Source organism: Trachypithecus francoisi, unplaced genomic scaffold (genome assembly GCF_009764315.1).
Source record: "Trachypithecus francoisi isolate TF-2019V2 unplaced genomic scaffold, Tfra_2.0 Lachesis_group17, whole genome shotgun sequence".
Lineage (NCBI taxonomy): Eukaryota > Metazoa > Chordata > Mammalia > Primates > Cercopithecidae > Trachypithecus > Trachypithecus francoisi.
Window position 1 is genome coordinate 192,250 of NW_022681462.1, and position 18,508 is coordinate 210,757.

Here is an 18,508-nt window from a genome sequence, read left to right on the forward strand (position 1 = left end):
AAAACCATAGATCGTAGTGCCCTTCATGAGAAATGTTTTGATGCTTCTAGTTTGTAAAATATCTATAAAATCTGGGGTAAGAAACTTAAAAAGCACTTTAGCTATTTTTATAAATAAGTTTACCTTCACCAATGATCTGACCCCTGTTCAGATCCTTCCTTTTCTTCTTTTTAGTTCTTTTGCCTCTTCCTTTTCTTGATCCAGCACCAGTCTCCGCTAAAGCGCCTTTCCACAGCTCATCTGCAGTCACTGTAACGAAAAAGGGTGCCTTTTTATAATTCCACAGTTTTCAAGCAATGGTCTATGCTCTCCTATTGAATCATAAGAGAAATGGAGGTCTGCTTATGGCTTTACCCATGCATCACTGAGGTAATGAAAGCAAAATTAAATCACTCTTTGCGTACATCAAGACGGTTACATTTGGAAAGCCCAAGAAGAGACAATTCTATCACTTTCCTCCACAAAACTCTCACTAAATATTTTATTTGTCCCTCTAACTGCTTAAAAGCCAGCATTCAAATCTCAGTGGCTTACCAATAGGTTTGTTTCCCTGACATTTTATCAACCATGATATAGGCGTCTTCCCTGTCCTCTTGCCTCCACTATAACCACTAAGATAACTAATAACTATCCTTCCTAAGTAAAAGTTTTCTAGTCCAAACAAGAATCAACATTTCAATCTGAACCCATAAATCTGGAACACAATCTATGATTATAAAATCAACTGTTGGCCAAGTACAATGGCCCATTCCTGTCATCCCAAAACTGTGGGAGACCGAGGCAAGGGGGCTCACTTGAGCCCAGAGTTTGAGACCAGACTGGACAACACAGTGAAACCCCATCTCTACTAAAACTTCAAATATGAGCCAGGTGTGGTGGCATGTGCCCACGGTCCCAGCTACCAGGGAGGCTGAGGTGGGAGGGTCACTTGACCCCAGGAGTTTGAGATTACTACAATCATGCCACTGTGCTCCAGCCTTGGGGACAGAGTGGGACCCTGCCTTCAAAAAAAGAATGATTCCATTACCAATTTCTTTAATAAAGAATCAGAACCACAAAATGTTGTCATAGTAAAAAATCTAAGACACATTTATATCCATACACCTGAAATACTAAACAAATTCTAGAAGACAAATGAGTACCTTCATTTGCTTACGAATGCTCAGAGTTTAAAACGTCTACCTACTTGCTTCCTGCAAGGTCTTACGCTGCTCCTCTAGGTAGATAACACGAAAAGAGAACAATGTTTTAGGTGTACGATACTTTTAAATGCTCTGTATCTGTAGAGCATCCAATTTTTCAAAAACACACACATGTATCACAGCTGGTCTTCGTCAGTGAGGCTCAGGGAAGTGAGAGTCCACATCGCACGTTGTTGTGGACAACCCTGATCAGAACAAAGGATTCGGCTCCACTTGAAGCTGACTCTAATTCACTGTAAAAGACCACAGGCTTAAACAAAAGTACCAACTTCCAACCAAACTCTCACTAACGATCTGATTTTTCTCCATAAGTGCTAAAAAATGGTGCTACTTATAAATGCCACGGAAAACTTGAAAGTTCACTTGTAATGGAGGCATACTAAGAGGCCAATCAATCAGTTTTCCTTCACTTAGAATCAGAACTCATAAATCACTCATGAAGATGAAAAGAGACTCAATTTTAAAAAGAACTTGACATTGAGACAAAAATGTAAAAAGACTAAATTAAGAGTTTAGCTCTTTCATATATATAGTAAGAGGAAAATAAAATAACTACATTTGAAAAAGACAGCAAAGTCATTAGTCAATCTTTGAATGCCACTATGCTATTAAAAATGTTTTTAATCCTTTTTCAAATTATAAAATAGTTATTTTTTAAAATCTGGAAAATACAGAATGCAAAAATAATCATAATTCCATTACCACTGTTAGATAAGAATGTGTATTCTGCCTTTGTCTTTTCACATGCATACATAATATATATTTAAGCAAAATTATACCATATGCACATCTGTATCCTGTTTTTTAATTTAATATTGCATTGTCAGTCTTTTCCCATATTCTTAAATATTATTCATCAACATAAATGGCTGCAAGGTGAATTAAGTTCTTTTAATAGAAATTTTACTATTTTCACATCAGGTCTAAGATTCTAAATAACCTTAAGGCTAGTTAGAATACATCTACTATTATTTCAATTATTTCTGTCATTTTTCCATAAGGGTGCAGTTAGGTTAATACATACACTTATTACTACAATAATTATAAAAGATTAAGTTCATGTTTTTTTTTTGAAACGGAGTATCACTCTTGTCGTCCAGGCTGGAGTGCAGTGGCATGATCTCAGCTCACTGCAACCTACGCCTCCCGGGTTCAAGAGATTCTCCTGCCTCAGCTTCCCAAGTAGCTGGGATTACAGGTGCCCGCCACCATGCCCAGCTAATTTTTATATTTTTAGTAGAGACGGGGTTTCACCCTGTTGGTCACACTGCTCTCGAACTCCTGACCCCGGGTGACCCGTCCACCTCAGCCTCCCAAAGTGCTGGGATTACAGGCGTGAGTTACTGCACCCGGCCTCATGTTTTTTTTATATATATATATATATATATATATATATATATATACACACATATGCATAAATCCACTGTAGTGTCTAATCTTATACACTGAGTTATTTCCCTCTTAATCATGCTAAGTAACACAGATTGCCAATTTGAATCAAAGGGATTTAAACAGTGGATCCTCTACAGAAAAGAGATAGGTTTACAAGATTCAATACTCACAGGAAATCATTTTTGAAAAAGTGTGTCCTTCTATTTCTTGGAGATTCAGAAATCAAAGACTATTTCCTACTGAAACAGTGAAACCTCGCCCCATGCTAGTTTCAACTGTGTTGTCCCCAATGAAGCAAATCTTACTATGGCTTGGAGCCATAAACCCACAAGAGTACTGAGTCGGGCCGGGCGCGGTGGCTCACGCCTGTAATCCCAGCACTTTGGGAGGCCCAGACAGGCAGATCACAAGGTCAGGAGATCGAGACCATCTTGGCTAACATGGTGAAACTCCGTCTCTACCGAAAATACAAAAAATTAGCCGGGCATGGTGGTTGGTGCCTGTAGTCCCAGCTACTCAGGAGGCTGAGGCGGGAGAATGGCGTGAACCTGGGAGGCAGAGCTTGCAGTGAGCCGAGATCGCACCACTGCACTCCAGCTTGGGTGACAGAGCAAGACTCTGTCTCAAAAAAAAAACAAAAACAAAAACAAAAAAAAAGTACCGAGTCACGTCACTGAGGAAGAACACCGTGAATGAAGAGAGTCCGAGGCAGGGGTGGGACAACTGTGAAGGATGAGGCCTCGGAGGGTAAGGCCACCTCTAGAACAAGGTTTTTTAGAACAGGGAAAAGGCTATTAAAAATAAAAATTCCCGGCTGGATGCAGGAGCTCACACCTGTAATTCCAGCACTTTGGGAGGCCAAGGCGGGTGGATCACAAGGTCAGGAGATCGAGACCATCCTGGCTAACACGGTGAAACCCTGTCTCTACTAAAAATACAAAAAATTAGCTGGGCGTGGTGGCGGGCGCCTCTAGTCCCAGTGACTCGGGAGGCTGAGGCAGGAGAATCACTTGAACCCAGGAGGTGGAGGTTGCAATGAGCCAAGATCACACCACTGCATTCCAGCCTGGGCGACAGAAGCAAGACTCCATCTCAAAACAAATAAGTAAATAAAAATAAAAATAAATAAATAAATAAAAATTCCCAAGGCTTGTAAATCTGATATACCCACTAAAGCACAAAGTCAACTCTTAGAAAAAATTGGGGCTATGCATACCAAGTGGAGAGACTAACGGCCCCAACTCTGTCCGTCTCTCTCTTCTCTGTACTGGAATCTGCAGGTTCAACTAAGCCTATGTTGCTTAATCCTCCACCAAGCCTTTTCTGTGTTGTTGCTACACAAATGAGCTCATTACCAGGAGACTTCCAAATTAAAGTGAGCTGTATCCATACAATGAAATACTCTATGGTCATATCGTTGCACTACAGAAGTCCATGGAAAAATGCAATATATTACTACATTAAAAAAAGCAGCAGGCCAGGCGCAGTAGCTCACGCCTGTAATCCCAGCACTTTGAGAGGCTGACGCAGGCAGATCACGAGGTCAAGAGATAGAGACCATCCTGGCCAACATGGTGAAACCCTGTCTCTACTAAAAATACAATTATTAGCTGGGCGTGGTGGCACGCGCCCGTAGTCCCAGCTACTTAGGAGGGTGAGGCAGGAGAATCGCTCGAGCCGGGGAGGCAGAGGTTGCAGTGAGCCGAGATTGCACCACTGTACTCTGACCTGGTGACAGAGCAAGACTCCGTCTCCAAAAAGAAAAAAAAACCATCAAACTCAGTACTTCATAGTAGGAATACAGGTGATTATCTTTTTTTTTTTCTTCTGTATTTACCAAATATTCTAAACTAATCATGAATTGCCTTTATAATCCTAATTTCTTTCTTTTTTTTTTTTTGGAGATGGACTCTCGCTCAGTCGCCCAGGCTGGAGTGAAGTGGCGCAATCTCAGCTCACTGCAAACTCCGCCTCCCGGGTTCACGCCATTCTCCTGCCTCAGCCTCCTGAGTAGCGGGGACTACCTGGGACTACAGGTGCCCGCCACCACGCCCAGCTAATTTTGTTTTTGAATTTTGAGTAGGGACGAGGTTTCACTGTGTTAGCCAGGATGGTTTCAATCTCCTGACCTAGTGATCCACCCGCCTCGGCCTCGCAAAGTGCTGGGATTACAGGTGTGAGCCACCACGCCCGGCCAATCCTAATTTCTTTTAATCTGCTAATGCGGAGTTTAAATTCAACCTCCATTTATTCCTTGAGAAGCCAGTCTCAGTTCAGATTAGACTCTTAAATGCTATCACAAATAAGAGTAGTGTTAGTGAACAGTATCTCCTTAAAATTAACTTTTTCCAATTAGATGTCCTGTCTCCTCAACTAGAGCACAAATGAAAACATGAGTATGTTCTTGGTGTGAATCTAAGTCAGCAAGAGATATGGGCCATGATTCAATATCCTTCAGGCCTTAGGTGCCCCAAACAAGGGGACTAAAGCAAACTAGTACTCCCCAAAATACAACTGGTAGCATTTGAGATAATTCCAGAATGTACATCAAGAAACATTTTCATTTTAACAGTACATTGTAAACTAATCACTAAAATCTTAATTCACGTAAAAAAGAAGAAAAATTCAGATACAAGAAATTCTTTTCCTGTTTCAAGAAACAGGAAGTTTGTGGTGATTCTACATACATTTAGTGAAGAAACTATATGGTCTATACTGCTGGCCCATCAGGTGACTGGGAGAAGAAATACAGCATTGGGTCTGCAGTGCGTGGCTCAGGCTGGCGTAGCGATGGGTGTCTCTGGTTCCCAGGGATGACAAACAGCCTGTAGGCAGAGGGGTTAAACTTTGAGTTAGATGTTTCGCGGCTGCGGAAAAACACTGCTAGCATCAAATAATCATTACCAACAAAAACAAGTCACTAAAATCCTGAACTTTTAAGAATCAGATTTTTAGGACAGTCTTTGTTTTAAAAATAAAACAAAACTTTTGACCAACAACAACCTAAATGCCCAGCCTAGTTGGGAAAGTTATAGTTCCTCCGCACAATGGGTGCAGCTGGGTAAAGAACGAAGCGGATTTGTCCATCCCGGGGTTTCAGCATTGCACTGGCTAGCCTAGGTGAGCAGTCTACCTGGGCAAATGGCGCCCTCTGCTGTACGCAGCCAGCAACACACTGCTGCGGAAAGACCTGCAACTGGCCAGGTGAGAACAGCAAGGTGCAGAGAGCATGTACACCATCCTACTCTTCCTGTTAAAAAACAAGCAGCGGGTGTGAATGCATTTCACAGACTAACCCAGAAGTATGTGAGAAAACCTGGAAACAACGGTTGCCAACTGGGTATGAGGGACTTGCTTTTTTTATTTTTTGGAATTGTTATCATCAAGCGCACATATTACTTAAAAAGTTTTTAAACATCCATGTCTTAGAGGCAGCATCTAATCAATTCATGGAGGGTAAAGTCCTGTGAGGAAGGGGGGAGTTGAGAATTGGTGCATGTGAAGAAATGGGAACATTGCTAACAAAAACAGTGCACACACCCTTAAGCTTTGCATTTCAACAGAGAAACTAGTGACTCCAAGAGAAGTGAAGGGAATTAAAACAACCCCTGAGAAAAGAAAAAAAAAAATGGTTATTTAAGAATACTTGGTTTAAAAAAAGAAAACCAAACAGTGACAACAAAAGCTATTTTCAAGTCTGTGTGAAGTCATGAAGAAGGCGGTAACAGCTGCTTTATGGCCACAGAGGGCCATACACCAGCAATGATCTTACGTGGCAATAACAAGTAGTATTAAATGGTTACAGTAGGCTATCAAAATATCTTCATTGCATAGACACACTAAAAAATAAAGGAATAATCTCCTTTTTTTTTTTTTTGAGACAGAGCCTTGCTCTGTCGCCCAGGCTGGAGTACAGTGGCCGGATCTCAGCTCACTGCAAGCTCCGCCTCCCGGGTTCACGCCATTCTCCTGTCTCAGCCTCCCGAGTAGCTGGGACTACAGGCGCCCGCCACCTCGCCCAGCTAGTTTTTTTGTATTTTTTTAGTAGAGACGGGGTTTCACCGTGTTAGCCAGGATGGTCTTGATCTCCTGACCTCGTGATCCGCCCGTCTCGGCCTCCCAAAGTGCTGGGATTACAGGCTTGAGCCACCGCGCCCGGCCAAGAATAATCTCCTTTTAATTAAATTAGATGATCCTTAAAATCATTTAAATATCTAAATAAAAGGAGATTATTCCTCTTTTAATTAATTTAAATGATCTAATTAAATTAGATTATTTAATCCAATCTTTTCATTTTACAAAATAAACTTAGGCCTATAAGGTTAGGGACTTGCCAAAAGTCACAAGACTAGTTAGCAGCTGGGATTTAAACACTAATTCTAATTCCAGATGAGTTACTCAACTGCACAGAGGCAGAGAGATGACACACGGAGTTTCCTCTTAGCACTGAACGAACTAGCCAATGAACAGCAGATAGGACATACTGGCTTTTCATTTTTAAACTCAGGACCTCATCATTCCAAATTCCATCCTGCAGCACACACTTTACCTTTAGCTTTTCTTGTATGCTCCTTAATTGTCTTTTTCTTTTTTTTTTTTTTGAGACGGAGTTCTGCCCTTGTCACCTAGGCTACAGTGCAGTGGCACAATGTCAGCTCACCGCAACCACCGCCTCCCAGGTTCAAGCGATTCTCCTGCCTCAGCCTCCCAAGTAGCTGGGATTACAGGTGCCCACCACCATACCCGGCTTTTTTGTATTTTTAGTAGAGATGGGGTTTCACCATGTTGGCCAGTCTGGTCTTGAACTCTTAACCTCACGATCCACCTGCCTCGGCCTCCCAAAGTGCTGGGATTACAACCGTGAGCCATCGCTCCTGGCCAGCTCTTTAATTTTCAACAAAATATCTTATTTAATATTAAGTTATTTATACTAATATTAAATATTTAATCTTGTACTGTTTAGTACTGCAATCTCTGACATACTTCAAGAAGTGTAAAATCATTACTAACAAATGTAGAATTCTTTAACTTTTTTTGAAAGCCTGAAATACTTCCCCAGCTAATAATGTACCTTAAAAGGTCCAACTGTCAAAAGCAGAAAGAAATTGACTTTAGAATTGAGAAACAGTCACTTAAAATACACTGTTACTACAACTGACTTTGTTTAAAATGTGTTATAATTTTTAAAACAGGAGGTGGCATCAGCTTATGCTAAATTACTCAGTTATAGATTATCCATCAATGATTAATTATCAGTTTGGGTTTTGTTCTTATTATCTGAATTATTATTAATTTCAGACCATGAAGTCCCCATCTTAGGAAACAATTGCCCTGGAATCCAAAACGGGCCAAGCTCAAAAAGCACCCTCCTATGGGTCAAGTCAAAGAAGGCTGAGTCCTCTGGGAGGCCGAGGCGGGCAGCTCACTTGAGGTCAGGAGTTCGAGGCCAGCCTGGCCAACATGATGAAACCCCATCTCTACCAAAAATACAAAAATCAGCTGGGTGTGATGGCGCATGCCTGTAATGCCTGTCATCCGAGCACTTTGGGAGGCTGAGGGCGGATCACTTGAGGTCAGGAGTTCGAGACCAGTCTAGCCAACACAGTGAAACCCCATCTCTATTAAAACTACAAAAATTAGCTGGGTGTGGTGGCACATGCCTGTAGTCCCAGTTACTCGAGTGGCTGAGGCAGGAGAATCACTTGAACCCAGGAGGCGGAGGTTGCAGTGAGCCAAGATCAAGCTATTGCACTCCAGCCTGGGCAACAGAGCAAGACTCCATCTCAAAAAGAAAAAAAAAAAGACACATAGTCTGACCTCAAGGAGGGTTCCGTTTCCGCATTTACAGTTTTCACTATGATGAACTTCTTCCTCCTAATTGAAATCTCATCTATTAAATCAAACCAGCTGATCAGTGATGTGTTTGAGAGATTTTAGAAAATTATTGCCATTTGTCTGACCAATCTATTGCAGCATTTAGAAAAATACTGTAGTAGATACTAAGGAAATTGTTGTAGGAAAAAGAAAAGAAAATGTAATGATAGAATTCTACCTAACTCAGCTATAAATATATACACAAACTTAATAATAAACACACTGACCAGAGATTCAATCAAAATTGTGCTTATAACTATGTTGGAGAAGGCAGGGACAATGAAGGGTTTAATTTTCAACTAACATAACCATTGGTAAATTGAAAATTCAACTCTTCATTGTCCCTGCTCTAAGCCTAATACACAGAAATTACCCCGTAATCGTTATTTAGTTACCATTTTGTAAAGCCTTGAACTATAACAACTGCAATCATAAGAAATCTGAAAATACTCTTCAGACCCTTTGTATTTGCATCATAAAGAATGCGATTATTGCAGTAACACCAACCAGGCGAAAAAATGAAAAAGAGAGAAAAGAAAAAAGCAGGTGATTACTTATATTTTTAAAAACTATAGAAACGACTCCGACAGTACATCTTATGAGAAAAGGTGGTAGCACTAATGAATCTCACCATTGCTCAGAGCAGTCGTCCACGCCGAAATGGAAGCTGCTGGTGAGGTGCTTAGGGAACGCTGCCTCCCCAGTAAACGACCTGCAATTGGGAAAAAAAAAAATTAAGGTACATTTCTACATGAAAAGGAACATTTTAAACAATAACACCCACAAAATATATCTATAGAATAAAGAACCAAGACAAGGGAATAAGTAATTTCTGGGCTCCAGGGCAACTTGTCAAGTAGCTGACATCATACCTCATGTTCTCCCTTCACCCTCACATCCAGCCAGTTACCAAGCCCTTCAGTCTCCTCAAAAATCAATCCACCTGCCAGCTGTACCTTTTCCTGTGGCCTCAATGCCCCTTCTTTGCTCAAGCCTCATCACCACTCAGCCACAGAATGACAAGTTTCCTAGCAGGTTTCCTACTTTCAATCTCTCCCCCTCTGCTTCATGGCTTTTCTAAAATAAAAGGTCTGGTCACTTCACAGCTCTGACAGATTATTCTCTGGCTCCCTACTACCTTCAGAACAAAGTCAAAACTCCTCAGCATGGCCCACAGGCCTGCCACATGGCCCCAAGCATCCACACCAGCCTGCTGCCCCACCTTTCTCTCCTTCACCTTCCCTCTGGCCATGCCAGACTTGTAGTCAGTCTTGAACCTACCGTGCTCTCGCATACTTCTGTGTCTCTGTAAGGTTCTCTGTTTGTCTGAAACACCATCTCTTAGTGAAGCCTCCCCGATCCTACAATGTTCCCCCTTTCCTCTGGAACCCCTGCAGCACCAGGCTGACTGTACTGTGCACCCCCTCACACAGTGTGGTACTCCAGAACAGGCTCTGACACCGCATTTATGGGCAAGTGATTTTTGACAAGGGTGTCAAGATCATTCAAAGAAGAAAGAATCATGTTTTCAACAAGTGGTGCTGGGACAACTGGATATCAACACGTAAAAGAATGAAGTTGGCACCCCATCTCACACCATATATAAAAACTAATTCATAATGGACCAAAGACTTGTACGTAAAGCTAAAACGATGAAACCTAGAAGAAAACATAGAGGTAAATCATCATGACCTTGGATTCTGCAATGGCTTTCTTAGATGAGACACTAAAAGCACAGCAACAAAAAGAAAAAAAAATAGATAAATGAGACTTCATCAAAATGTAAAACTTGTGTCTTCAAAAATACTATCAAGAAAGTGAAAAGACAACACACAGAATGGGACAAAAATTTTGCAAATCATATATCTGCTAGAAGGGTCTTGTACCTAGAAAATAAAGAATACCTACAATTCAACAATAAAAAGACAACTCAATATAAAAGTGGGCAAAATATCTGAATAGCTATTTCTCAAAAAAAAAAAAATATATATATATATATACATACACAAATAGCCATTAGCACATGATAATATGCTTCTTATTCATAAGGGAAATGTAAATCAAAACCACAAACTGATACCACTGCACATCCACTGGGCTGGCCAGGTATGGAGGTTCATGCCTGTAATCTCAGCACTTTGGGAGACTGAGGCAGGAGGACTGCTTGAGCCCAGGAGTTCAAAACCAGCCTGGTCAACATTGTGAGACCCTGTCTTTACAAATTTTTTTTTTTTTTAATTAGCCAGGCATAATGGCACACACCTGTAGTTCCAACTACTCAGGAGGCTGAAGTGGGAGGGTCACCTGAGCCCAGAAGGTTGAGGCTGCAGTGAGCTGCAACTGTGCCTCTGCACTTCTACCTGGATAATGGGGCAAGAACCTGTCTCAAAAAAAAAAAAAAAAACAAAAAACAAAAAACAAAACAAAACAAAAAACCCCACATCCACTAAGATGGTTATAGTCAAAAAGACAGACATTAAGTGCTGGCAAGGAAGTAGAAAAATTGGAAGCCTCATATACTGCTGGTGGGAATGTAAAATGGTGCAGCTTTGGAAAACAGTTTGGCAGTTCCTTGACACCTAAACATACGTTTCAGCATGGTGGCTCACACCTATAATCCCAGCACTTTGGGAGGCCGAGGCGGGAGGACTGCCTGTGCCCATGAGTTAGAGACCAGCCTTGGCAACACAGTGAGACTCACTCTACAAAAAATAAAGAAAAACTAGCTGGGCATGGTGGCATGAACCTGTAGTCCCAACTACTCGGGTGGCAGAGGTGGGAGGACGGATTAAGCCCAGGAGATGGAGGCGGCAGTGAGCCATGATCGTGCCACTGCACTCCAGCCAGGGCGACAGAGGGGAGTTAAAAAAGAAACATTAAACATCGTTTCCATATGACCTAGCAATTACAATCCTAAGTATATACCCAACAGAAATAAAAATATACTTGCGAAAACATTGCACACAAATGTTTCCAGCAAAACAGGCCTAAGAGCCAAAAGGTAGAAACAACCCAAATGTTCAACTGATGAGCAGATAAACAAAATGCGGTATTCATAAAGTCTTGCTACAGAGAGAGGGAAAGTACATCAGTGGTTGTGCTGGAGGCCAATGGGAAGCTGGGAAGTGACAGCTAAAAGGCACAGGTTTTCTTTTTGTAGTGGCTATAATGGCTGCCTTGCTCTGGTGATATACTAAAAACCACTGAAATGTACACTTTAAATGGATTAAATGGTAGGGTATGTGAATTGTCTCAACAAGGAAGTTGTTACCAAAAACAAAAAACAGGCTTTGGAGCCAGGTGATATGGATGCAAAAACCTGATGTCCACCTAGCCTAACCTCAAGCAAGTTTCTGAATCTATGTGCCTTAACTCCCTCATCTGTAAAATGGGAATAGCAGTACATACCTCATGAAGACATTGCGAAGATAAGGTGAGGAAAATGAAGGAAAGCTACAACAGCTAGGAGCTATCTGAACAGGGCCTTGAAAAAGGAGGAGACGGCCGGGCGCGGTGGCTCACGCCTGTAATCCCAGCACTTTGGGAGGCCGAGGCGGGCGGATCATGAGCTCAGGAGTTCGAGGTCAGCATGACAAACATGGTTAAACCCCATCTCTACTAAAAATACAAAAATTAGCCAGGCGTGGTGGCGGGCGCCTGTAGTCCCAGCTACTCAGGAGGCTGAGGCAGGAGAATCGCTTGAACCCAGGAGATGGAGGATGCAGTGAGCGGAAATCGCGCCATTGCACTCCAGCCGGGGCGACAGAGTAAGACTGTCTCAAAAAAAACCAAAAAAACAAAAAAGAAAAAAAGGAGAGGACGGAAACAACATGGACAAAAGAATGTTCAAGTCAGATTTTCTGCCAAATGACTTCAGGTTAAAGACTGCCGCTACATGAGTTTTAACACACACATATTCGGGCTTTAGGGGTCTTCGATTTCGAAACTACAAACGCTGGATTGTGGACTTCCAGTAAAATTGAGCAAACAGAAAATGCAAAGTCAATCACGGAGCGTTTCCTAGAGATAAGCGTTATGCGGGAGGACAAACCCACGCCGACATCAAACGACCCCGGGGGTCGCACGCACCCCAAAGGCGATGCGTGCCAGTTCCCGCTCTTCGCCGAGCACGCTCAATCGGTTTTGGGAACTGGGAAGAACCTTGGACAACGACGTCCAGTTGCCCCTCATTTTACAGACAGGAGCTCCGCGACCCAGAGAGGGAGAGGACGCGCGCAAGGTCACACAGCGGCTCCGGGGAAGGCGGAAGCATGGCGTGCGGCGCCGGCGGCCGCGGCTTCCCGCTTCCCTCCGCCCTGGCTTCTGCAGGCCCCAGGCGAGCCCCGCTCGCGGCGTCCCGGCTCTCACCTGCCGTCCAGCTATACAGCGCGGGGAGCCGGCCCACAACACGCGCCGCGGTCGCCATGGTGGAGCCCGAGCCTTGCCCCGGCCCCCGCCCAGAGCAGCCTTGCCCACCGCCTGCCGCGACTGCTCTTTGTCAAACGGCAAGCCTTGGGCCGCGGCGGAATTCCTGAGCCCCGAGTCCACGCAGCAGCGCAGGCCGGGGTGAGGGACTGTCCGGACTGGCCACACGGCAGGCGGAGCCCGGCGCGGCCGAGGACAGCCCCGCGGGAGCCTCGCGTTAGGACCCGAGGGCGGGGCTTGGGCGGGCGGCCGGGCGGGGCTTGGGCGGGCGGCCGGGCGGGGCTTGGGCGGGGCTTGGGCGGGCGGCCGGGCGTGGGCGGGGCTAGCTGGCGCCTGCAGCGCCGGGGAGGGCGCGACCGGCCGGGTGAATTTGGCTGCTCGTGCAGGGGCGCGCTGGAGGGTTCCGCTGGCGGGGGACCCTCGGGCTTACCAGAGCTGGCACTGCGGACCCCTGCGAGGTTCACAGAAGCACCGAAGGGGTCCAAGTGCAGTGAGGATCCAAGGGATGAATAAGACGAGGAACGTAGAGAAGGTGTTCATCCCCAACTCCAGTCAAGCTCTGAGTTTCACTAGATTAAGCACTTAAATGACCTGCATTTCGCACACACTTGTGGATTCATACTGATTTTAACGTTTGGTCACACATGTATATCTCAGCCCTGGGTCATGGCTTTTTTATTGCCTCCATACCATCTACGTCTACTCAAGTGACCCACAGACCTGCAACACAGAAGGGCACAATGTCTTGTAAGAGGGTAGCCTGCTCAGATAAACGTCTGGTTTTCAAGTCTAGCATAAAATTTTTCAAACATACAGAAGAGTAAAACTACTGACAAGCTAGAGTTAAAGATTATCAAGAGGAACACAGTTGTTTCACCTATTATTTTCCCATTTTCTTTGCTGAAATAGACAACTCATTTCACTCCAGGTGATTTTGATGCGCACCATTTTCAACAGACCTTCTACATCTTGAGTTGGCGGAATTAAGAGAAAAGAGATTGATTACATCTATGTGTAAAGCCAACTGCTTCAGCATATTTGGGAACATGGTAAGACCAGCTAATTCCATGAGCAAGGACCTAATGCCACACTTCATTTGCTGTGGAGTGAGTTCCTAGGTCAGAGGCAACAGTGTGTGAAATAATTAAGTATTAAGTCCAAGGACAGTTGTTTTGGCAGACACATTGTGGGCAGGAATAGCAAATCCATATCAAGAGTCATATTCCAGTCAGAACAAGTGCTGCCCCTTCCGTGGTCCAATGTAATCAACCTACAGCCAGAGAGCTGGCTGAGCCCCCAGAAGTGCTACTGTATCAAGAGCTGTAGCCAGATTGACCCCATGTGTAACCTCCATCCCTAGCCCTTTATCCATGAGTCCATTTGGCTAGGTAAAGAGGCTGACTGACATCCACAAAATGGGTTATTCTATCCACCTCATTAAAATCCTCTGTGGAGGTCGCCCTTTGATAAGCACTCGTGTGGGAAATAATTATCTTCACATTCTGGGCCGAAGTCCATCCACATACCTGTTCCCTAGACCTCCTTGTCACCAACTTCCTAATTATGTTCCTCTCAAGTACTGACCATCCAGCCAAGCCATTAGCCACTGCTCATGAAAAAGTATAGATCTATACTTCTAACCAGGCAAAATGAACAACCAGGTACACTAGTCTTATCTTCTTCCCACTGGGAGGATCTCCCTTCACTGCCATCCTTCAGAAGCATCCCAGAGTGGGATTGCAGTACTGCAGCTGTCCACTTTCAGGTGATACCAGCAGATCATGCAGAACCATGACTAAACCAAGCCCAAGAGGTTTCTTCTTCAGGCAACTGGTCATAGGTAATTCCTCATGAAGCTGTGGGCAGGGGTTGAGAGAGAGAAGATCATGTAGCTTGCATGTTCAGATCCTACTCCAGTTCAGTTTCATATGTACCATTTCCATTCAATGATGGAGTGTTGCTGTGCACGCACAACTTTATGGCTTGATGATCATACAACAGCCAGTTCATGATGAGCAGCTTAAACTGCATGGTAAGTTGCTGGTCGATGGTCACGCCTTCAAACTCTGTTAAGGCCCAAAGCCAGTTTGGTTTTGATTACTTAGTCGTTTGTTTCTAACTTTTAAATTTGAAATAATTACAAAGATACAGATAGGAAGTTGCAAAAATAGTATGGAGAGGTCCCATGTATCCTTTACTCAGTTTCCCCAAATGGTACATCTTACATAACTATAGTACAACATCAAAACCAGGAAGCTGACATCGGTACAATCCATGGAATTTATTTAGATTTTATGAGTTTTACATATACTCATTTGTGTGTATGTGTAGTTCTATGCAATTATGTCACATGCAGATTTCTGTAACCAGCACCACAATTGAGATACAGAACTGTTCTATCTCCAAGAGCACTTGGCTTCTCCCTTCGAGTCAAACCCAGCCCCTCTTCTATCCTCTCCTCCATCATCTCTAACCCTTGGCAACCACTAATCTGTTTCTCATCTCTATAATTTTTTCATTTGAGAACATTATATAAATGGAATCATATAATACATATAATACATGATCTTGGCTCACTGCAAACTCCCCCTCCCAAGTTCAAGTGATTCTCCTGCCTCAGCCTCCTGAGTAGCTGGGATTACAGGCCTGTGCCACCATGCCCAGCTAATTTTTGTATTTTTGCAGAGACAGCATTTCACTGTGTTGGCCAGGCTGGTCTCAAACCCCTGACCTCAAGCGATCCGCCTGCCTCAAGCAATACACCCGCCTCAGCCTCCCAAAGTGCTGCCATTGTAGGCATGAGCCACTGTGCCCAGCCAGAAATTTTAAAATTGTGGTAAAATACACATAACATAAAAATTTGCCGGCCGAGCGCGGTGGCTCACGCCTGTAATCCCAGCACTTTGGGAGGCCGAGGTGGGTGGATCACGAGGTCAGGAGATTGAGACCATCCTGGCTAACATGGTGAAACCCTGTCTCTACTAAAAAAAATACAAAAAATTAGCTGGGTGGGGTGGCAGGCGCCTACAGTCCCAGCTACTCGGGAGGCTGAGGCAGGAGAATGGCGGGAACCCAAGTGGTGGAGCTTGCAGTGAGCCAATATTGCGCCACTGCACTGCAGCCCAGGCAACAGAGCAAGACTCCATCTCAAAAAAAAAAAAAAAAATTCCATCTTAATTTTTTAAGCTGTTGCCCAGGCTGGAGTGTAGTGGCATGATCTCAGCTCACTGCAACCTCCGCCTCCTGGGTTCAAGCGATTCTCCGGCCTCAGCCTCCTGAGTAGCTGGGACTATAGGTGCCCGCCCTCATGCCCCGCTAATTTTTGTATTTTTAGTAGAGATGGGGTTTCACTGTGTTAGCCAGGATAGTCTCAATCTCCTGACCTCGTGATCCGTCCACCTCCGGCTCCCAAACTGCTGGGATTATAGGCGTGAGCCATCGCGCGTGGCCCACCTTAATCATTTTTAAGTGTACAGTTCAGTGGCATTAAGTACATTCACTTTGTTGTGCTACCATCACCACCATCTATCCACAGAAGTCTTTTATCTTTCAACACTGAAACTTCAGCCATTAAACAATAACTCCCCATTCCCCTCTCCCCCAGCCCTGGCAACCAACATTCTAGCTTCTATGTCGAGGAGTTGAACTACTTTAGGTACCTCATGTAAGTGCAGTTATCTAGTATTGTCCTTTTGTGACTGGCTTGTTTCACTTAGCATGATGTTCTCAAGGTTCATCCAGGTATAGCATGTGCCAGAACGTCCTTACTTTTAATATTATGAATAATATTCCATTTTATGAATAGATCATATTTTATTTATCCATTCATCTGTCAATGGACACTTGGGTTTCTTCCACCTTTTGCCTATTGTGAATAATGCTGCTGTGAACATGAGTGTACAGATAATCTCTTCAAATCTCTGCTTTCAATTATTTTGAAATATATCCATCATGTACATGATTTTGTGTGGCTATACGTTTTCATCTGGGGGGATAAATGTCAAGCCGTGAGATTGTCAGATTGTGTAGTAAGTATATGTTTAGTTTCTAAGAAACTGCCAGCTGGGCGTGGTGGCTCACGCCTGTAATCCCAGCACTTTGGGAGGCCAAGGTGGGTGGATCACCTGACGTCAGGAGTTAGAAACCAGCCTGGCTAACATGGTGAAACCCCATCTCTAATAAAAATACAAAAATTAGCCAGGTGTGGCGGCGCACACCTGTAATCCCAGCTACTCAGGAGGCTGAGGCAGGAGAATCTCCTGAACCCAGGAGGTGGAGGTTTCAGTGAGCTGAGATTGAGTCATTGCACTCCAGCCTGGGTGACAAGAGTGAAACTCCATTTCAAAAAAGAAAGAAAAAGAAAAGAGGAAGGAAGGAGGGAGGAAGGAAGGAGGGAGGGAGGGAGGGAGGGAAGGATGGAGGGATTGCTAAACTACTTTCCAAAGTGGCCATTCCACTTTATATTCCTGTCAGCGATGTGTGAAAGATCTACTTTCTCTGTATCCTCACTAACACTCAGTGTTGTCCCCATTGTTTTTAGATGCTTTCATAGGTATGGTGACATATCGTCATGGTTTTAATTTACATTTCCCTAATAGCTAATGACGCTGAATTTCTTTTCATGTGCTTCTAGAACTGCCATCTGTATACCCTCTTGAGTAAAATGTCTGTTCGTATCTTTTGCTCGTTTTCTAGTTGGCTTGTTTGGTTTCTTTCACTGCTGTGTTTTGAGAATTCTTTGTATGTTCTACATGTGAGTCCTTTTTTTTTTTTCTTTTCTTTTTTCTTGGAAACAGGATCTTGCCGTATCACCCAGGCTGAGTGTGCTGGCACCATTATAACTCAGTGCAGCCTCACACTCCTGGCCTCAAGCAGTCCTCCTGCCTTGGCCTCCCAAAGCACTGGGTTATAGGTGTGAGCTGCCACACCCAGCCACATTCATTTTCAAATAGGTTGTTTGCCAGTATTTCCTCCCAGTCTGTGGCTTGAAGGGTCTTTCACTAAGCAAAAGTTTTTAACTTTGATGAAGTCCAATTGATCCTTTTTGTTTGCTTGTTTTATGGATCATGATTTTGGTGTCATGTCCAAGAATTCTTTCCCTAATCCATGGTCTCAAAGACTTTCTCCTGTGTTTTCTTCTAAAAGTTTTGTTGTCCCGATTTTACGTTTAAGTGTGTGACCCATTTTGAGTGAATGTTTGGACCAATGTGTGCGGTTTAGGTCAAGGTCTATCTTTTATCTTTCTTGTTGTCTGTGTACATCACTCCTGCACCATTTGCTGAAAAGACGGTTGCTCTTCCATTGAATTGTTTTTGCACCTTTGTAAAAAAATCACCTGCACACACTTGCATGGATTTTCTATTCTGTTCCAAGGCATTTTTCAAAAGGGAAGTGATTATGCACAGAGGATGGCATGGTTTTGCTCCACTACCCTCAGGGTCTGCACTGTGATTCACCAACAGCAGCCTGCCAGAGGCTCCACACAGCATCCCTATCTGCCACGGATGCTTCAAACACGGTCATATCGCTGGGTCATGGCAGCGTGGCAGAGAAGCTCACACAGCAGTCTGGGTCTTCTAGCCATCTCTTGTCTTGAGCCCGACTCAAAGCTAGCA

The 18,508-nt window shown here is 43.9% G+C and overlaps 1 protein-coding gene across 4 annotated transcripts in view; it reads right to left on the reverse strand.

Annotated features, from left to right (window-relative positions):
- LOC117099569 (zinc finger protein 514) overlaps window positions 1–18,508 on the reverse strand; it is an 80,841-nt gene that overhangs the window by 23,479 nt on the left and 38,854 nt on the right. For 3 of the 4 annotated variants that reach the window (XM_033238811.1, XM_033238812.1, XM_033238813.1), the window contains exons 5-7: window positions 9,100–9,180; window positions 5,282–5,419; window positions 124–249 (exon numbers count right to left, since the gene is read on the reverse strand). In XM_033238811.1, the coding sequence (XP_033094702.1) occupies window positions 124–249; window positions 5,282–5,419; window positions 9,100–9,180 (345 nt within the window). Of the gene's footprint in view, window positions 1–123; window positions 250–5,281; window positions 5,420–9,099; window positions 9,181–12,836; window positions 13,130–18,508 lie in introns of those variants that run through there. The other variant, XM_033238815.1, reaches the window with a different exon arrangement.